General features: G+C 55.9%; 3 protein-coding genes across 16 annotated transcripts in view; 2 read left to right on the top strand and 1 right to left on the bottom strand.

Annotated features, from left to right (window-relative positions):
- LOC119566362 (zinc finger and SCAN domain-containing protein 2) overlaps nucleotides 1-20138 on the top strand; it is a 558782-nt gene that overhangs the window by 185087 nt on the left and 353557 nt on the right. The window lies entirely within an intron of this gene.
- PHKG2 (phosphorylase kinase catalytic subunit gamma 2) lies at nucleotides 38-13316 on the top strand. 3 transcript variants are annotated; one of them, XM_037899108.2, is made up of 10 exons: nucleotides 38-163; nucleotides 1703-1839; nucleotides 2418-2593; nucleotides 9241-9295; nucleotides 9754-9819; nucleotides 9982-10145; nucleotides 10524-10614; nucleotides 11266-11419; nucleotides 11632-11757; nucleotides 12524-13316. In XM_037899108.2, the coding sequence occupies exons 2-10, from the start codon at nucleotides 1745-1747 to the stop codon at nucleotides 12866-12868; spliced, it is 1272 nt and encodes a 423-aa protein (XP_037755036.1). In that variant the 5' UTR covers nucleotides 38-163; nucleotides 1703-1744; the 3' UTR covers nucleotides 12869-13316. The 3 variants fall into 3 exon arrangements, with proteins under 3 accessions (XP_037755036.1, XP_037755037.1, XP_043405160.1); XM_037899109.2 differs by having other exon boundaries at nucleotides 104-163; nucleotides 1700-1839; XM_043549225.1 differs by lacking the exon at nucleotides 38-163 and adding an exon at nucleotides 934-1214.
- On the bottom strand, nucleotides 13502-20125 carry CFAP119 (cilia and flagella associated protein 119). Of its 11 annotated transcripts, none has more exons than XM_037899123.2 (9): nucleotides 19828-19952; nucleotides 17005-17036; nucleotides 15834-15899; nucleotides 15429-15598; nucleotides 14985-15055; nucleotides 14698-14814; nucleotides 14401-14464; nucleotides 13920-14006; nucleotides 13502-13716 (listed from the first exon to the last, which is right to left on the bottom strand). In XM_037899123.2, the coding sequence occupies exons 1-9, from the start codon at nucleotides 19852-19854 to the stop codon at nucleotides 13538-13540; spliced, it is 813 nt and encodes a 270-aa protein (XP_037755051.1). In that variant the 5' UTR covers nucleotides 19855-19952; the 3' UTR covers nucleotides 13502-13537. The 11 variants fall into 11 exon arrangements, with proteins under 11 accessions (XP_037755051.1, XP_037755052.1, XP_037755058.1 ...); XM_037899124.2 differs by having other exon boundaries at nucleotides 13920-14003; XM_037899130.2 differs by having other exon boundaries at nucleotides 15834-15997; nucleotides 19828-19917.

Here is a 20138-nt window from a genome sequence, read left to right as displayed (position 1 = left end):
CTCTTATTGGCTCCCCGACTCATGACCCCCGGCTCGCGTCTCGCTCTTTCTGCCTGCTGATTGGCCGCCTTGCCTCTCCTCCCGTGGGGGTGGGACAGTGCGGGCCAATCGGGGCAGACGTAGGGGGCGGGGCTGGGAGTCCGGCTCGAAACCGAGGTGCCGGGTGAGTGGGAGGGAGCGCGATCCTGGGGGGTGGACGGCCCCAGGATCGGGGGGGGGGCTGCTGCTGAGGGACGCGCCGTTGGGGAGGGGCTGGGGGACGCCCCGTGGGGGGGGTACGTGGGGGGAGGCTCGGGGACGCGCCGTGTGGGGGGGAGGCTGGGGGACGCCCCGTGTGGGGAGGGTACGTGGGGGGAGGCTCGGGGACGCGCCGTGTGGGGGGGTACGTGGGGGGGAGGCTGGGGGACGCCCCGTGTGGGGGGGGGTACGTGGGGGGGAGGCTGGGGGACGCCCCGTGTGTGGGGGGGGTACGTGGGGGGGAGGCTGGGGGACGCCCCGTGCGGGGGGGGTACGTGGGGGGGAGGCTCGGGGACGCCCCGTGTGTGGGGGGGTACGTGGGGGGGAGGCTGGGGGACGCCCCGTGTGTGGTGGGGTACGTGGGGGGGAGGCTGGGGGACGCCCCGTGTGTGGGGGGGTACGTGGGGGGGAGGCTGGGGGACGCCCCGTGTGTGGGGGGGTACGTGGGGGGGAGGCTGGGGGACGCCCCGTGTGGGGAGGGTACGTGGGGGGGGAGGCTGAGGGACGCCCCGTGTGGGGAGGGTACGTGGCGGGGAGGCTGGGGGACGCCCCGTGTGTGGGGAGGGTACGTGGGGGGGAGGCTGGGGGACGCCCCATGTGGGGGGGAGTACGTGGGGGGGAGGCTGGGGGACGCCCCGTGTGGGGAGGGTACGTGGGGGGGAGGCTGGGGGACGCCCCGTGGGGTCCCCTGGGTGGGGATCAGGGCACCCTGTGGCGGGGCGCTGGCAGGGACCCAGTCAGTGGTTGCGGTGGGTGGGATCCCCAGCTCGGCTGGCTGCACCCCACACATTCCCCGCTTGTTCGCTCAGCATCACCCCCGCTGCCACCCAGCCTGCCCTCGCTGCCCAGGCCGGCCTGGCCTGGCTTAGCTCCCTCACCCTTCTCCTCCTGCTCCATCCCACCCGGAGCTCCCCCTGCCCTCCAGCTCCTGTCTAAGCCCTTCCAAGATGGCTCCCCTCAAAGTGGCTCTTGCTGAGGTCTGATCACCCCAAGCCTGGGGGCTGGGAATGGGGTACAGTGAAAGGGGGGCTGGCTGGCTTGGGGAGGGGGTGTTGGGAGGGGGTCAGATGGCTGGCGCGGGGAGGCACGTGAGTGGGGAGGGGGTGCTCCATGGGAGGAGGCTGGGATGGAGGGGCACGTGGGTGGGGAGAGGGCACTCTGTGGGAGGGTGTCTGGGTGGGGTCACATGGGTGGGGCTGGCTGGGGGGGATGCGAGGAGGTGGGTGATCTGGCTGGTTATCTGGAGGGGAAAGGGGGTGTGCTAGCTGGAAAAGGGAGTGCTGGGGAAGAGAAGTGGGGAACTGGGGGAAGTGAAGTGGGCTGGACGGGAGAGGGAATGGGGCCAGTTGGCTGCGCTGGGGGTCTCCCATGCTGCAGGGGAAGGTGGGATGTGTGTGTGGAGGGTCTATGGGACAGATCACTGCTCCCTCCCCACTTGCTGTCTGATTCTTCTTTCACCCAGCAGGTGCGGGGGTCCTCGAGCTCAGCTCCTGGGGAGCTGGCCAGCATGACCCGAGATGTAGGGCTAGACGATGAGCTGCCCGACTGGGCCGGCGCCAAGGAGTTCTACCAGAAATATGACCCCAAGGATGTCATCGGCAGGTGGGGCAGGGGGAAGGGTCTCAGTCCTTGCTTGGGGGGGTGGGTTTTTTGGGGGTGGGGGGGAGCTCTGTGCACACAGAGATGGGCGGCTACATCTGTCCATGGCAGGGGTATGAGCAGCGTGGTGTGGGGGGCTGTGGGTGTCAGTCTGTCTATCTCACCAGGGTGCCTGTCTGCCCGTAGCAGGTGGGTGAGCCGGTGATGTTGATAAACTGGAGAGGTTAGAGAAGAGCCATGACAAGGATTGGACTCACGGAGCTCAATTTATTTAGCTTAAGAAAGAGAAGGTTGAGGGGTAACTTGATCACAGTCTCTAAGTATTTATGCGGGGGACAAAATTCGATGATGGACTCTTCAGTCTAGCAGAGAAAGGTCTAACACGATCCAACGGCTGGAGGTTGAAACTGTCCATCTTATTTGTAGTCTGAATTTGTAAACATTTCACAGTGAAAGTAACTAGCTATTGGAACTAGATGATCACAGTGGTTCCATCAGGACTTGAAACGTATGAATCAACAGGGTGTGGAGGGCTGTGGGTGTCTGTCTCACAGTGGTGTCTGTTGGTCTGTCCATGGCAGGGGCGTGAGCAGCGTGGTGCGGCGCTGCGTGCACAAGCAGACGGGGCAGGAGTTTGCGGTGAAGATCATTGAGGTGACCCCGGAGCGCATGACCCCGCAGCAGCTGGAGGAGGTGCGGACCTCCACGGGCAAGGAGATTGCCATCCTGCGTCAGGTGGCTGGGCACCCCTACATCAGTGAGTGACACCCTCCGTCCCCCTGGGACACTCTATGTCAGTAAGTGGGTATGTTTACACTGCAAAAAACAGGTGTGGCCTTGAGTTCACGGATTCCAAATCTAGAAGGGACCACTGGGATGATCTAGTCTGATCTCGTGTATAACACAGGCCAGAGAGCTTCCCTGGGCTATTCCTTATGGAGCAGAGTGGTTGTTTTTAAAAACATTCAGTCCTGATTTTAAAATTGCCAGTGACGGAGAATCCCCCGGGAACCTTGGTCATTTGTTTGAATGGTTAATTATGCTCCCTGTTCAATACGTCCACTTTATTTCTGAGCTGAATTTGTCCAGCTTCAGTTTCTAGCCGTTGGATCGTATTTGGCCTTTCTCTGCCAGATTGCACTGGGAGCTCATGATCAGCTGATCATCCATCATGACCCCCAAATCTTTTTCAGAGTCACTTGCTTCTCAGGACAGAGTCACCCATCCTGTAGTATGGCCAACATTCTTTGTTCCCAGATGTACATTTGACTGTAGTGAAACAGACATCGCTGCTTGCACCCAGGGAGCTGTGAAGTAGAGATGAAGATTTAACAGCTCAGGTTGAAGCCTAGAGGACTGGAGTTGATTTTTTTTCCCCCTGCTAACCCAAGTCACTGCTAGTTTAACCCCAGTGAAGAACACGCCTTTTTGCTGTGCCTCTATACCGGGTAACATCCTCCAAATTTCCTGGGCACCCCTATGACAGGAAGTCCCACCCCTGGTACCATCCCCTGTGACATACCAGGATGCAGTCCAGACTAATGAACAGCTGTGTCACTCCTGCCTGCAACCTTGCTGAAGTGCCTTCCACCTGGCCTGCTCACAAACAGCATGCAAGTCACACCCTGTGTGTAGCTGAAGCCTGCCAGCCACACCTGGGTTACACTCTGGCTCTCACCAGCCTGGGTTATACAGCAGGGTGACCCCCAATACACCCCCAGTCTTAAGATTCCCCCCCAGAAATGTATGTCCTGTTGTGCCCAACCCTCTCCTGGACAGTACAAGTTACATTAAGTGCATTATTTCTTTAATAGGAATAATGCACACAACTTACCACCCCAGTGGAGTTTCCCAGACACTTCACTTTAAACATACTGGATTAGATAAAATCTCTCTTTGTACTTATTAAATTTATGACTATTTTTGTTGTTGTTTTAAGTGAGTACAAGTAATGAGGCATAAATGTCAGAAATGGGTACAAGAAAAATAAAGATAAAATGCAACCGATGCCTAACTTAACCTTGCTTTGAATTTAACGGTTTGTTTTCTGACCACGTGCGCTCAGCAGTTTGTGGATTTGTTTTTGTGGATACAAACTAACACGGCTACCCCTCTGATACTCAGCGGTTTGACCAAACCTCTTAACTTAGGACCCCTTCTGCATTCCAACGGCTGCTTCCTTTGTCCCTTTAGATGTAGAGAATCGATGGACAGAGAGAGAGCGGTGTCTTGGGATGTTTGTCCCTCTCTTTTGTAGTTTCAGTCCCTCTTTTGAAAAACATTTAAAACTTGGTTCCAAGAGATAAAAAGTCTGTGTGGAAGGATGCTCCCTGCTGCTTTTTTCTCACCTGTTTGAGCTTCCTTTGTTTCTCCTCCTGCTTGATGACTCTTTTTACTGCTTACATGCAAATTAAACAGAGCACCCATTCCTTTGTTTGTGATAGACCTGTTTGCCAACCTCGGTTTGAAACATATGTTGTTAACACCATATAGAGGAATGTTATAACTTCACATACAATATTTCCACACGTATTTTATCAGGATGACAATGATTAGCAAATTATGAGTTTTCAAATGATCCCTTGCAGGGTGTGCTTTTTACAAAGATTATGACAATAGTGCGTAGGGTGTGAATTCAGAAGTACATTCTGTCACACCTCCCCCTTTACAGAGCTGCAGTAAGATTAGTCACTGGCTGACCTGGAGGCAGCAGGTCAGGGCCCTCTTTCCTGGATAGGGCATCTTCCACCATGTTTTCCCTTCCCTTTATATGAACAATTTCCATATCAAATTCTTGGAGTATAAGACTCTAGCATAGAAGCTTGGAAATTGAGCCTTCAGGTTTTTTTTAAACAAGATTAATGGCGAATGATCCATCAATACCCTGAACTTTCTGTTAATAAGATATGCCCTTAATTGCTTGACTGCCTACACTGTAGCATAATGTTCTTTTTCTATGACAGGATAATTTTGTACGGTGGGTGTCAATTGTTTAAGAAGGTGATGGGGTGTTTGTTGTTTTTCCCCCATCTGCATCAGCACAGAGCCTAGACCATGGATCTCGAACTCAAATAACCACGAGGGCCACATGAGAACTAGTACATTGGCCCAAGGGCAGCATCACTGAAACCCTTCCATACAAAAGCCCCCCACCTTGCCCCCGGCCCCTCCCCCACTGCACCCCTTCCATGAGGCCCTGCCCCTTCCCCACGCCCATTCCAGCTCCGCCCCCTCCCTGCCCCTATTCCAACCCCTTCCCCAAATCCTCTCCCTGGCCTCTCTTTTCCACCTCTTCCCCTGAGCATGCCGCGTCCCTGCTCCTCCCTCCTGGAAAGTCCTAAGCAGCGGGAAGCGCTGGGAGGTAGGCGGAGATGTGGCACGCTTGGGCGGGAAGGTGGGGGGTGAGGGGAGCCTGGCAGCCGGTGGAGTCTGCGCCTATGGCGGGCCACAGGAAATAACTCCATGGGCCACGTGTTTGAAACCCCTGGCCTAGACCAATGTCTGATGCACCTGTACACAGTTCAAACATTTTGTCAAAATCTGGACTAGCTTTTTTGGACAAGATTTTCTTCACCTTATCAACTCCCTCTTGATGTGCCTTTGTCCATATGACTTTGTTAGGTTTATTTATTTGTTTTTGTGACATAGGTCTGTGATTGCAGATACAATGTCGCTGAACCCCAAGTAACCCCAGCAAACCTCAAGTAATAGTTTACCAGACCTGTGAAAGAGTGGATCTGTTTTTTGGTTTGAGGTACAGGCCAGTTTCCAATGGCTTCAACTTTTAAGTGCTCATGGGATCTGTGACCCTCCCCCTACCCAGTGTTCCAAATAAGGAACTGTGGCTGCTCCAATTTTACACTTAGAGGCTTTTATGGTTAGGCCTGGCTCTTTGGGCTTTGACAGCACAACTTCCGAGTGTGTTTTGTGATCAGCCCAAGTGTTGCTAAACACTGCGATGTCCTTAGACCCTTGCAGAGCTCTGCAAATCATTTATGTTCACACTGGGTTGACCAGCCTCTGAAAGTTGGTTCCAGCATTAATTAACCCAAATGGTAACATTATGACCCCAGAGTCCCATATCAGTGATGAAAGCCGATTTTTTTTTTTTTTCTGAGCACCCTTATCTAAAGGAATCTGCCAGTAACCTTGAGTTAAATCAGGAGTGGAGATATTTAGCTTTCCTTAAAATGTGCATTATATCATCAGTTCTAGGGATGGGATACACATCTCGTGCTGCAACAGCATTGAGTTTTCTATAATCAACACAAAACCATAAAGTATTGTATTTCTTAGAGACCAAGACCACAGGTGACACCTAAGAGCTGTCAGGTTTCCGAGTAGCAGCCGTGTTAGTCTGTATCCGCAAAAAGAAAAGGAGTACTTGTGGCATCTTAGAGACTAACAAATTTATTTGAGCGTAAGCTTTCGTGAGCTACAGCTCACTTCATCGGATGCTGTCAGACTCTTTAATTACTCCCAGGTCCAACGTGTTTTGTATTGCTGTTTGAATTTGTTCCTGCATCTTGCAAGTGGCCCTGGAGGGTCTGCTGGGGGGTGACTGTGGCCCTTCTGTAATGATCTTCTGAGTTAGCAAGTGGATCTTCCCTGGCTCGTGAGAAAACACTTCTTTGTGTTATTGCAACACAGACAACACCTCTGCCCTTTCAACTGGTGTTAATGCACTGCAGATAGTGATGCTTTCCAGGGCTGAGTCAGTTTGGCATTCAGCCATTCGATCAATGAGGTGGTGTGCCTCAGTTTCCCCCTCTACACAATGGATCATGTTCACCATGGCTTCCCTGCTGTGATAGGCTCTAAGTCTGTTCACATGGACTAGTTGTGGGACAACATTACCATAAGGCTTTCTAACATGATATGTATCTTCATTTACCAGCCATCATGTCTTCTAACTCCTTTTTTAACCTGTGTACATAGTCAGTTACAGGCTCTTTCTCTGTCTCGGTGTTAGTCAGAGCTACAGCCTCAAGATACCTAGTGGCAAATTCACCACCACCAAAATAGATTTCTTCCCCCTTTTGGTAGGACATGGGACCCACAATGTCCATTGCTACCCTCAGGAATGCCTCTCGTATCAGAGGCAAGGGGTGTAGAGGAACTGTCTGGGGTCCTGCAGGTCTTCTGCAATAATTCCTTTCATCATTCTGTTTTCCTGGCCAGCAGACATTTTCTTTTAACCTGTCTCAGGTTCCGTGTGGCCCCAAGTGATTAGCAAAAGGTCAGTCATGTGCTAACAACATTAATTCCCCACAGTGCTGGTGGGCACAACCAACTGCTTAGAGGGACGCCCAGGGCTTTTGGTTTTTTGTCAATGGAGCATCTTTATGCAATCTCCCATCTTCTTCAAAAAACCTCTCCCTGTCTTCCCTTCTTGGGGCCTCGTCTAGGACATACTCTTTTATGCTCTCTAGAGTGGGGTTTATCCTTTGTTCAGTTGCAAAACAAACAAAAAAATCTGATATCTGGGACAGTGTCTTCAGTTACAGGGCTCATCCTCTCTCCGCCCCGCCCCTGGCCCGAGGCCATGCTGCTTTTCTCTGCCGTGCAGGACACAGCCTCAGCCCCTTCCCACATGTGGAAATGCAGTTTCCTTCTGCTGGAGAGGAGCTAGATAGACCCTCCAAGCAATCTCTGGGATTTTACCACTCTCCTCTGGGATCCCAGCATATGATTCCCTTTTGCTACAAGTTACCACATTAATAGCCATAGCCATATGCAAAATATCATTCCCAACAAGCATTTCCATGGGTTACTATCCCGCACCCCTACCGGCAAGACACCTTCCAAACCTTCCCAGTCCACATGCACCTTGGGTAAAGGTACAGGAATGTTATATCCCCCCACAGCCAGACGCTCCACCTTCTGGTCTGGTAACAGGTCAGTCTTTTGGTCCATGCTTCCCTTGACCAGAGAGATCTGGGCTCCGGTGTCTCTCCACACCATGCACTCCTTGGTATTTACTCTGGAAGCCTTAATAAATTCCATAGCTACCCCCTCGGTCAGTCCTCACAAAACTCATCTTTATACACTGGGGGTAGCTCTGGAGCACCTGTATTAAGGACAGCTGCATTAATGTGGGTTGGCTGGGGCCTGGTTTCTTTTAGCTCAGGCCACTGATTTTTCAGGTGGTCAGTGGAGTTACAAAGGAAACACTGACTGGGACCCTCCTCTGTCACAGGAGGTTTGTGATGAGGATTTTCAGAAGGGGAATGATTCTGCAGGGGTGAGTCCTTAGGCCTCCTTCCCAGGGGTAAAATGAGATCCCCTTTACGCTGGGTTTGGGTCCCTCCTTTCTGTGGCTTGCACTCATTGCACCTCTGGGCTTTCACAAAGGAGTCAGCCAGAGTGGCCATCTCTTGCACAGATTTTAAAGATTTATCTCACAGACTGTTCCTAATGTCAGTGCATATATGCAGGAAATGTTCTGGAGAAAGAGATCGAATCATTAGTTGTAATCGTCAGCCCTCTTCCCCTTTATCCATTTCCTTGTTGTCGCACGTCTTATTCGCTTCAGGAGTAACTTGAAACCTTGAAAAACAGCTTTTTGAAATGTAGGATACTGTATAACAACGCTTCCTGAATCAGCATTTCATTAAATACATTCAAAGCTTTACCAGACAGTTTTGCAATCAGTGGGGGGTCTTTCTTGTCCTCAGGAATATTGTGAATCTCACAGAGCCTTTCAAATGTGGTCAGATATTCTTTAGTGCAGGCTGATTCCCTGTACACAGGATACAACTTGTCTGAGCTAAGGGTTCTTTGAGTGGAGGTGATGCTGGGATCTGTCCAGGTTATACGTCCACTGCTCCTCTTCTTGGATCTCTTTCTCTCTCAGCTCCGCAGCTCATGCATGAGCTGCTGCGTCTCACTCTTCTCTTTGCTTCTCACCTTCTAGGGCTTGCCAATAGGCAGCTCCCTGATCTGCTCACCGTTTCTGGTGCTCATGTTCTCTGTCACTTTCTTCTGCCTCCAGCCTGGCCAGCTCTGGCTTTGCAGTTGCTTCGCTGTTGCTCATTGTGATGCTTTACTGTTTCTGCGTCCCTTACCTGAGACAAGCAGACAGAAAACAAAGCGAGGGTGACCTCTCCCTGTCCGTTTCCAGCCACTGCATGCGAGACTTACTTAGAATTTGGTATTCGCGGAGCTTGGAAGCCTAGACGGCTGGTGTCAATTTCCCCCGGCTAACCCAAGTCACTGTCTTCACTGGTAGTTTAACCCCAGTTACGAACATCCCTTGTTTGCAGTGCCTATGTACCCAGTGACACCCCCCCCCTCCCCCCAGCAATCTTCTGGGCACCCCTCTGGCAGGAAGTCCCACCCCCGACACAAGGAGTGCTCCGCTGTAACCCCCCCCCATCCTCTCACTCCTCTCTCTCCCCACAGTCTCACTGATTGATTCCTACGAGTCGTCCACGTTCATGTTCCTGGTGTTTGATCTGTGAGTATGAGATTCCTGCGCTCCCATGCCCCTTCCCCAGAGGGGCCTGCCCAGCCCCCACTTCTCCCACCAGGACCCTACCACGAGTGATCCCCCCCACTTCCCCACCCCTGCAGGGGTCTGCCACACCGCAGGGGCCTCCGGCACACTCACATCTGCCCCCATTCCCTGTAGGGGCCCCCCATGCCCTGGGGCTCTCACACCAGGAATGGAACCAGCCTACCTCCTGCAGACCCCAGAGTTGCTGTGGTGTGGGGTGTCTGTGCCCATGGATCAGGAAAGGTGGTGTCCCCACATCCTGTACTGCCTGCCTGGGCTCCCTCCCACTCCATCCGCTCCCTGGGCCAATTTCCACCCACCCCACCAGGGCTGATCACCCCCAATCTGCCCTGTCACCCCACCACGGCCGCCCCCCCTCTCCCTCCCCAAGCTGGCTGACAACCCCCTTCTCTCCCCAGGATGCGGCGTGGGGAGCTCTTTGACTACCTGACAGAGAAAGTGACCCTGAGTGAGAAGGAGACCAGGTACCGTACAATGCCCGCTGCTGGGGGAAGCTGGGGCTGCAGTAGCCGGGAGCTCCCCCACAGCCGCGCTCCTGCCCTGCTCCCCCCAGCACCCTCTGTTTGGTGAGGCACTGGCTGCAGGAGTGATCTGTCTCTTCCGTCTCCTCCCCCCCCCACCCCCAGGTGCATCATGCGAGCGCTGCTGGAGGCAGTGAGCTACCTGCACGCCAGCCACATCATCCACCGTGACTTGAAGCCCGAGAACATCCTCATGGACGATCAGCTCAATATAAAGCTCTCTGACTTCGGCTTCTCCTGCCGGCTGGAGCCGGGGCAGAAACTGCGGGGTCAGAGCAGGCTGGGTGGGAGGGGCCTGGCTGGCTGGGCCTGGGGGGAGGACAGGAGGGAGGCCAAGCTGATCTATTGTCAGTGGGAGGGCTGAGCTAGCTGGGTCAATCCAGGGGACTGTGGGGAGGGGAGAGGCCAAGGGGCTGACTGATGGGTGGGGAGGGGTTGGAGGGGAGCACACACCCCAGCCTGGGGGGCTGGCCGATTCAGGGTTGGGGGAAGGGAGAACATGGCTGGGTGGAAGGGGGGAGCTGCTGGGGACTGCTTCGGGGGGGGCGGGCTGATCCATGGGCCTGATCTGGGAGGGAATTGAAGGGCACTGTTGGTCCCTGCTCACCCATGCCTGGGGTGTCTCTCTTCCCCCTCCCCCAAACCAGAGCTCTGCGGGACCCCCGGGTACTTAGCCCCAGAGATCCTCAAGTGCTCCATGGATGAGATGCACCCGGGCTACGGCCAGGAAGTGGACCTGTGAGTCCTTGTTCCAGCAACCACCGTTGGGCTGTGGGGAGAAGGGCTCATTCTGGGGGGGGGGCAGGGGGTGGTGGTGGGGGAGCGGGTGGGCTTGCCCTGTCTACCTCAGTTCCTGTTATGGCTCTTAGACACCCCCATGTGCCCCCTGCTGGCCGGCCACCCACCCACCCTCTGTGCGGGATTCTGACCAGGTCCCCAGCTAGTGGTTTCCATGCCCGCCCCCCACCCCCTCCCCCCAGCACCAGCGCCCTGATGGATCCAGTAGGAATGACTTGACCCCTCCCACCCCGTTGTGTCCCAGCCCCGTACACATGGTCCCACCTGGCAAGTGATGGGTCTGACTTGAGAGCGTGTGGGGGCCGTGGCCCTGTCTGCCATCTGGTGTGGGGAGGGGCCCAGCTCCCCACACAGTGGCCATTGGCCCCTCTTGCTGCTGATCCCCCACTCCTGACTCCACCCTCTGGCCCCTCCCTGCAGATTCACGGTGGCCGAGTAGTGTCCGTGGTTCCAGGCCAATGATCCGTCTGTCCATCCCTCCACCCATTGGTCTGTGTCTGTCTATCTGTCCCCCTCCCAGTGGCCCTGCCTACCCTAGGTCTTACTCATGGAACCGTAGCGTGACCTCGCCCCCACCTCTCCTCCCCCCAGGTGGGCATGTGGGGTGATCTTCTTCTCCCTGCTGGCCGGCTCACCCCCATTCTGGCACCGCAAGCAGATGCTGATGCTGCGCATGATCATGGAGGGGCACTACCAATTCAGCTCTCCTGAGTGGGACGACCGCTCCGACACCGTCAAGGACCTGGTGAGAGCAGGAGGCCCCCCTGCCATCCCAATTGGATCAGCCTCCTGCAATCGCAACCCCCAGCTCCATCCCCAAATCAATCAGCTTCCCCCCACCCCCTCTGAATAAAACAGTCCCCCCCCACCCCTCAATGCCCTTGTGCTGAGTGGATTGTCCCCTGGCACCCCGTGGTCTAGTGGCTTAGGCCCCTCTGACTCCTCCTGCCCCTGCAGATCTCGCGGCTGCTGTGTGTGGAGCCGGCGGAGCGGCTGACGGCGGAGCAGGCCCTGCAGCATCCCTTCTTCGAGCGCTGCGTGGGGCGCCCGGTCCGGCTGTTCAGCCCCTACCGCCGGTTCAGGGTGAGTCACCTCCTTCTCCCCCTCTAGCCCCACTAGCTGGGGCTCTTCCAGGGCTTTCCCCATCACTGTAATGGGCCCTTCCAGCAAGAACCCCCTCCCTCGGGTCAGTGGGCTCTTGTGTCCCCAATAACTCCCCTCGGCCTGCACTGAGCTAATGGGCTCTCCCAGGTTCCCCTCTCCCCCTCCCGCCTGAATTGAGCTCTCCCGGGTTCTCCCTCTCCCCCCCACTGCACTTGAGCTAATGGGCTCTCCCAGGTTATCCTCCCACCTGCACTGAGCTCTCCTGGGTTCCCCCTCTTCCCCCCACTGCACGGAGCTCATGGACTTTGCTGGGTTCTTCAGGGTACATGCCCCCCTCCTCCATGTGCTGCTTTAAGGGGCTCTTGTGACTCCCCCAATCCCTCTTCCTTTTCCATTCTCCCCTTTGCTGGAATAGCCATTCCGCAGCACTGGGGTAATGGCCTCTCCTACGTGCTCTCCCCCCCCCCCAATGGTGGGGATAATGGTCTCTCCTTTGCCACCTGGCCTCTCCTCCTCCTTACAGTGGGATAATGGTCTCTGCCATCCCATTCCTCCCCTCTGCAATTGGAAAATGGTCTCCCCTGTGGCCTCCCCCTCTGCCCTGTGCTAATGGTTTCCCCTGCTGCCTCATTTCCCCCCACATCAGGAACAGGGATACTGGGCTCTCCTGTGTTCCCACCCACTGGGATAATGGTCTCTCCCACGCACCCCCACCCTCCTGCTGATGGTCTGTCCTGCGTGGTAGGTGCTGGTGTGGACGGTGCTGGCCTCCATCCGCATGTTCAACAGCTACCGGGTGCGGACGCGGCCGGTGACGCGGGAGCTGCTGCTGCGTGACCCCTACGCGCTGAAGGGCGTGCGCAAGCTCATCGACGCCTGCGCCTTCCGCATCTACGGCCACTGGGTCAAGAAGGGCGAGCAGCAGAACCGCGCCGCCCTCTTCGAGAACCTGCCCAAGGCCCTGCTGCTGGCCCTGCTGGGCGCGGAGGGCGAGGGGGTGGAGCTGGGCCATGGCGAGGGGGCGGAGCACCACTGCTCCTCGCCACTAGGAGGCAGGGACCAGGCTGGGCTGGGGGAGATCCTGGGGTGACCCCCCTCCTAGCCTGGGAACCGCGAGTGGGGGGTAGGGATGGTTGCACTGAACTTTAGGCCAGGGAACCCTCCACTGGGGGGCTGCAGGGGGGGCCCTAATGCAGGTTTGTCAGGGATCTCTGGGACAGGAAGGGGCAGTCCTGCCTGGGTGAGGTTTAGGGACCCCATGTGTGTCTGGCAGGGAGGGGGCTGGCGTGCTGTGTGCATCCCCCTGCCCTTTTTTTTTTTTTTTTTTTTTTTTAAACTTGGTCAGTATTGCAGACTGGGGGAGATGGGGCCAAATCCTCCCCTCCACCCAGATGGCAGAGTTGGGGAGATGGGGCCAAATGCTCCCCCCCTCCCGCCATGGCTCAGCCAAGCCCCGCTGATGTAGCTTGGTTCATTTTTACTTTTTTCCTGTAGTGTGAATTCCTGTGAATTAGAATAAAAATCTGTTGTGACCCCTACAGCGCCTGGGGGTCCTTCCTTCGTCTGTACTCCCAGCAGGGGCCCCAGGTCTGGGAGTGCAGGGACTGGGGGCTGTCTCCCCAGCAGGGGGCACTGTCCCTGGGGCAGTAGGGGGGAACCTTGAGACTGGGGTTCCCCCCCAGCAGGGTGCAGTTTCCCAGGGCAGTGAGACATGGCACCACCGTAGAATTAGAGTCCTTTATTGCACTCTTCTCTCCCTTCACTTCCGGCGGCCCCGGCCGCCCCCCTTGGAGGAGTTGGGCACCTTCTCCAGCAGGGCCAGCTTGGCATTGAACTGTTCCTCGCTGGCCCGTAGCCGCTCCTCCACCGCCAGCCGCAGCTGGGCCATCTCCTGGCAAAGTTGAGCCGAGATGTATTCCCGCAGCGGGGCCCTGGGGCCTGCAGGGGGGAGAAGGGTGAAGAAAGCAGCCAACCAGATCCCTCACCCTAGAGCTGGAGCAGGGTTGGTGCCCCCCAGAAGGAAAAAGCCTAGGTCCCATTCCCCACCCCCCGCCCTGGGGCCAGCCTGGAGGCCCCGTTTGCTCCCGAAGGGGAAAGGCCCCGTATCTCATTCCAGGCCTCACTCTTCCTCGCTCTCTTACTCTCACTGGGGGCTGTGGTTCCACTGTCTGCTTCCTCCTCTTGCGCTGGGGGGACAGGCGCCGTCACGCTCTCGCCCAGCTCTCCTGCTGGGGGGTGAAGACAGTGGATAATCAGGGTGGGGTTTGGCTTCATTGGCTGGATGCTCCACCTTCCCGTGCCTCCTAAAGCCCCCTCCTCCCTTCTGTGGTGTCTGGGAGCTTGTCCCGCCCAGCACCCTCAGGTGCCCCACTCTGCTGGCATCAAAAAGCCACTGTCTCAACGTTCTTTGGCTGGGAATTGCCGTCCTGTTCGAGCATTTTCACCTTGGCTCCGAGGCCCCAGGGCTTGCTCTTAGTCAGCAGCAGAAAGGAGAAGCCCCAACCATCTCCCCCCTGCACCTCCCACCCAAACCCCTCCCATGGGTACGAAGGAGGGTAAACTCCTCTGAGTTCACGCGCATGGCCGAGAGTTTGTGGGGTCCGGCGAGCACCAGCCACTCACCCAGCTCAGCCGCGGGCTCCGGCTCTGGCATTCCCACGTAGGACAGCGATATGTCCAGCCGGATCTGCGAGGGGAGAAAACAGGGCTGTCCTGGAAGCCGTAGGGGCTGAGGTAGGTCTTGGGCTGGGCACGCCTGCCTTCTGCTAGCTGCCCCATGTGGGTGGAGGACTCAGAAAGGGGGCCTGTGCGCAGCTAAGCCATGCGGGTGGTGGGGCAGGCCAGGTCCCCAGGGGGTGTTGGGTGTGGCTGACACTGGAGGTGCCATACCCCGTGGGATTCCCCGGGGGGGCGCCATACCTGCGGTGTGAAGGCGTACTTGTACAGCTTGAAGTGGCGGAAGTAGGTGTTCACCACGTAGTCGCTTATGAGTGCCAGCTGCTCCTGGCTGAAGAGGTCGATGCTGAATGGAGGCCGCTGGGGATGGGGAGAGGAGAAGATGAGGCAGGAGATGGGCAGAGGCTCCCCACCCCACACTCATCCCTCTAACTGGGCCCTGCTGGGGGGGGGAGCTGGCAGCAGCAAGGGGTCCCTGGCAGGAGCTGTCCCTCCCTGGCCCGTGGGCGGCGCCGAGCGGCGGGGCTCACCCGTATGGCGTGGCAGAAGAGCAGCTCGGTGAAGTAGCGGTAACATTCCTCCACATTGGGCAGGGGTGTCTCTGCGGGAGCAGACATGAGTGTAAGGGACCTGCACGCCCCACGGCCACCCCCCACGCTGCAAGCTCCTCCCTGCCAGCAACACCATCTTCCAGGCTCCTCCTCTTCCTTCCCCATGCCCACCACCACTGCCTCTCTCCACAGCCATGTTCAACCCCCAGGCTCCTCCTGAGAGCCCCACCCACCTTGTAGGCTTCTCCCCCTCCCTGTGCCCATCCCTACTCACGGAGGGTCCTCTACACCCCACTCATTTTTGTGGGCTCCTCCCTTGAGACTCATCCCCTTTCTTTAGGCTCTCCTGGCCCCCCGCCCCAATTCCCTGACTCCCTCCTCCCACCGAGGCCAGCAGTGCCTCCCTTTGGCCCCCGCTCTTACCCACACAGGCCTCGTGGGTGTCTTTGACGATGGCGAAGAAGGCGGAGCTTTGCTCCCGGTTGAAGCTGTGCTCCCGGCTGAACTGCACCGTGTAGAAGTAGAGATCCAGCAAGATGGCGGCCCGTGGGTCCGATTCCCAGCCCTGCAGCTGGAACAGCTCCGCCAGCACCCTGCGGAGAGGGGGCCACAGACTCCAGGGGTGGGGTGTCTCCCCACCCAGGGGCCCCCTCCAGGGTGGGGGGCCCTAGGGAGGACCTGAGAGTACAGGGGGCTGGTAGGGGGTGCTCTCCCTACCATGGAAGGACAATGGGGGGGACTCCAAGCCTAGGTGCAGGGGATGGGGGTACCCCCCCAGGGCTGGGGAGTACCGACCTAGAGACTTCCCCGAGTCCTACAATCAGTTACCTCTTCAGCTCGTCGGTGGTCTGCGCTTTGTTGATGAGGTCCATGGAGTGAACGTCCAGGTACTTCCTGCACCAGGGAGAGGGGCCCCAATGCCGTGAAAGAGCATCATTTGAAGCCCCAGCACGGGCTCAACAGCCCATTGGGGAACGTCGACAAGAGACCATCTATGAATATGGCAGGTTAAGGAGATACTTTGGGTCTCCCAGCTGAGCCGTTTCTGCCATTCCCAAGTACTGCATCAGCAATCCCCCTTCCCTGCTCTAGCTGCAGGGCGTTCGCATTATCTGCATTTTAAGGACATAGTTGGTCCTATGTGCGGAGTGCACTAGAGACTCCAGAACCGATGGGGAGACAGGTTCACCTGATCAGCTGTAGCCTGGTATGTACCCTGACCCCAAAGGCTGTCCCTAATTTAGATTGCCTGTGCCAGGCCTGGAACCCGAGCCAAGCGGGTAGTGCCTTGCAAAGCATTACAGACTCAACACGTGATCTACCGAGCGCCATCCTTGTGGCCCAAGATACAACCCTTTAGCTAGAAGTAGGTAGGAGGATAAACGGCCTTCCCAGAACTGTGCTGTGGGCTCAATCCCATCAATCTAGAAACGCTTCAGCTCCCGGGAAGTTTGGTTCTCTAGATCAGTGCTCGGAGCCAAACGACCTGTGGGGGAGAGATGGAAGAGCAGAAGCCTGGCACGGTGACTTGGCCGACACGGCAGCTAACGAGCAGGAACGTTTCAGAGAAGAGGGACCTCGGACAAATTTAAAAAGATCTGGTCTGACTTTTTAGATGCTTTTGATTAATTCCTAGCAGATGGAAACCAACATGGCACTCTCCTTTTCCTGCCCTTCCTGTTGCTTTCTTTTTCTGTTCTTTTTGTCTTGTTTGTTCTCCACCTACTTTTGGGAGCAATCAATAAAATACACATAACTATCAGAAGCTGCATCTTGGGTCGGGCAGCTGGGTAGCAGCCACACAGCAACACCACGTGGGGTGGCTTGCTTGGCACTGAGATGCAGCTGCCTCTGGGGTGGGGAGGCAGGTAAAAGCCATGCAGAGACGCTGCACGGGGATGGCTTGCCTGGTGCTGAGATGAAGGTGCCTCTGGCTGTGTAACAGCCACAGAGCGATGTGCCCAGAGCGCCCCCTTTGGAGGGGTTGGATGCTACTCACCACATGCAGATCTTGGCTTCATGGCACTGGGGCTGAAAGAGAGAGCAGTGTGGGGTGTCAGTGAACATGATGGGGATGGGGTGTGGCCAAGACATTGGGATGGGGGGAATGACAGGTCCCACTTGCCCCACCCTGAGAGGGAGTAGCCTGGCCAGTGGCCATAAGAATTAGCTGGTTGATGTTCCTAAGGGGTTGGTAACAGCTGGGGGTGTTCAATAGTTTAATTCATATCAGATTATCAGAATCCAAGAGACAATTTGCCTGTATGTAATGATGAATATCATGAGCCAACCAACAATGTGCTCGACATCAGTGAGGAGACAATCAGCCGGCAGGAGGTGACGGATATTCATGAGGTGATCAGCAATGTGATTAATATTCATGAGGACATGGTTAATCAGCTGTGGATGCTGACTTTTCATGAGACATGCTTACATGTACAACCTACATACGTACAAGAACCTACATCACAAAACAGAATTTTGTTTTGAAATTTGGTTTTGTTCCGAATCAGAACAAAAAGCTGAAATTTCTTGTGGAAATTTTGAAAAATTGTTCTCTGGAACCATTAAAACGTTTCGTTTCGACAATGTGGAATTGCCCATTTTTGACAATGTCAAAATGTTTTATTCTGATAATAATAATAATACCACCAATTTCTTAGCGCTTTTCCTCAGCAATTTCCAAGCGCTCCAGAATCTTTAATTGTATGCAGAGTAGTTGGAGCTGTGTCAGTCTCAGGATATTAGAGAGACCAGGTGGGTGAGGGAATATCTTTTATTGGACCAACTTCTGTTGGTGAGAGAGAGAAGTTTCAAGCTACATAGAGCTCTTCTTCAGCTCCGAGAAAGGTACTCCAAGTGCCAGAGCTCTAACTATTTATGCTAAGCAACCTGTTCCACCTTGCATTTAGCGGGTGTTGCAAGGCAGAGGTCCTGAGCTTCCCCCCACCCCCAAATCTGGCAGGTGAAAGGGGTGGAGGCTGGGGGCTGCACTTTAATGGTAAAAGAGCCATATGTTGGCCACCCCTGTATTATAGTGTCCGTAGCATTGACATATGTGCAGTGATGAGTGTTTTTAAAGCTGTGGAAATTCAGTAGGTGACAAATCTTACTGAGGGGGAAGTAATTAGGTAATGCTGGGTTTGGATATTCAGAGTGTGATCAAGGTAAATGAGATGGTGAATATTCAGGAGATGATGCATATTAAGGAGGTAATGGAGGAGTGAATAGTCATGTTGAATTATTATTAATGAGCGGTTTCGGAGTAGCAGCCGTGTTAGTCTGTATTCGCAAAAAGAGCAGGAGTACTTGTGCACCTTAGAGACGAACCAATTTATTTGAGCATAAGCTTTCGTGAGCTACAGCTCACTTAGCTCACAAAAGCTTATGCTCAAATAAATTGGTTAGTCTCTAAGGTGCCACAAGTCCTCCTTTTCTTTTTATTAATGAGCGATGACAATTAAAAATGATTGGTGATTCAAGGCTGATCTCTACCACGGATTTACATATGGGTCCTGAGATGACTCAGAAGTCCGATCCTGGAACTGCAAACCCATCCGCTAAAGGTACAGACATTTCGTGGCAAGCCAGCTGCCTGCTAGGAGAAAGTTAGTTCTTTCTTTTTGCTTCATTCTCTCTCGCTTTTCAGCTTTGAGGGCAAGGTGCTTCTCCTCGAAGCGGGCTATTGCCTGATGAAGGATATGGCGCCATCGGGGTCGGCTGGTGGCTTGCTCCTCCCAGTTTGGGATGTCCACATCAGTTTTCTTAAGATACGCTTTCAGTGTGTCTTTGCAGCGTTTCCTCTGACCACCACGGGATCTCTGACCACGGGCGAGCTGAGAGCAGAGGACTTGTTTTGGGAGGCGAGAGTCTGGCATCCGCGCACAGCGTCCAGCCCAGCGAAGTTGGTGCAGGAGGATCATTGCTTTAACGCTGGTGACATTGGCTTCAGCGAGGATGCTGGCGTTAGTGCGGCGATCTTGCCGCTTGACGCGAAGGATCTTCCGGAGGCATCACTGGTGATACCTCCCCAGACGCCTGAGGCGCTGTCGACAGGTCTCCCAGGTTTCGCAGCCGCAGAGGAGCGTGGGAACAACAAATGTGTTATCGGCTGGATCTCGGTGCCTGCCGCCGGTCACGAGCCGTGACAACGCGTCGGAGCAGTTTCCCAAGGGAAGCCCTTGCGCGCTGGATCCTGAGCTGGGCCTCGCGGTCGATGTGAATACGCGACAGGGGCTCGGCTGCTGGCGTGTGCCAGATCACGCTGGCTAACGCCGCTCCCTTGGGCCATCCGGTGTCTTGTGTGACACCGGGATTGTCGTTTGGTTCCGCGTCTGTCCCGCGCCGAGGCCCCCGGGCTCCTCCTGGTCTGTGACTGGGGCCTCCAGCTGCCACCCTCAGGCACGGAATAAACAACGTGCAGCGCCTAGCGCAAGGGGGCGTGGCCCAGGGCGGGGCTCCTCCGGGGTGCGGGGGGGGGAGGGATCAGCGCGTGGGCGGGGCTAAAGGGCAAACGAGCGAGGGACGCGCCCCGGCAGAAACCGCCCCGGCCCGTCTGCCGCTTGGGCGGTGAATATTTACATGCTCATGAATATTCATGAGCGGCTATGCGGGGGGCGGGGTTTGCTCACGCTCGCTGAGTGGACAGGGACGCCCCCCAGGCGCGAATCAGAGGCCACCATGACGAGCCGATGAATATTCATGAGCCGATGAATATTCATGAGGTCGTCGAAGGGCCGCGACCCCCCCCGAGGCTGGCTCTTTGTGGCGCGGTTGTCATGGCAGCCGCAGCAGCGTGGCCCCCGCCCCGCCCCGGGCTCACCTGCTTCAGGCGGTCCCCCCGCCCCATCGCTGCGGCGGCGCCGGCTCCCGCTCCCGCTAATGCTTGGGACGCGTCGCCACAGCAACCCCCGCTCCGCCAATCAGAGAGGGTATCGGGGCCGAAGCCAATCAGAGAAGGATTCATTGGATGGGTGAGAGCCCATTGACCAATCGCCGAGGTCGTCTTTGTCCAGCCAATCACAATGTGTATCTGTGCTGGGCTATGACCTAGTCTTAATTCCTTCAGCCAATCAAAAACGGTCTTTTCGGCTCAGCGGGCTTCAGCCAATCAGCGCATGTCTCTCTTTGACG

Source organism: Chelonia mydas, chromosome 6 (assembly GCF_015237465.2).
Source record: "Chelonia mydas isolate rCheMyd1 chromosome 6, rCheMyd1.pri.v2, whole genome shotgun sequence".
Lineage (NCBI taxonomy): Eukaryota > Metazoa > Chordata > Testudines > Cheloniidae > Chelonia > Chelonia mydas.
Note: the sequence above shows the minus strand (reverse complement) of the source record. Positions and strands in the feature narration are given on the sequence as shown.

Bases quoted from the DNA above. Each gene is read 5' to 3' on its own strand.
- PHKG2 (XM_043549225.1), top strand. From the start codon at position 1,185: ATGGCTCCCCTCAAAGTGGCTCTTGCTGAG. The intron at 1,840-2,417 runs GTGGGGCAGGGG...TGTCCATGGCAG, and splicing joins CCCAAGGATGTCATCGGCAG to GGGCGTGAGCAGCGTGGTGC. The intron at 9,820-9,981 runs GTACCGTACAAT...CCCCACCCCCAG, and splicing joins CTGAGTGAGAAGGAGACCAG to GTGCATCATGCGAGCGCTGC.
- CFAP119 (XM_043549236.1), bottom strand. From the start codon at position 19,971: ATGAATCCTTCTCTGATTGGCTTCGGCCCCGATACCCTCTCTGATTGG. The intron at 15,599-15,833 runs GTAACTGATTGT...CCCTCTCCGCAG, and splicing joins ACCACCGACGAGCTGAAGAG to GGTGCTGGCGGAGCTGTTCC. The intron at 14,465-14,697 runs GTATGGCGCCCC...CTCCCCTCGCAG, and splicing joins AGTACGCCTTCACACCGCAG to ATCCGGCTGGACATATCGCT.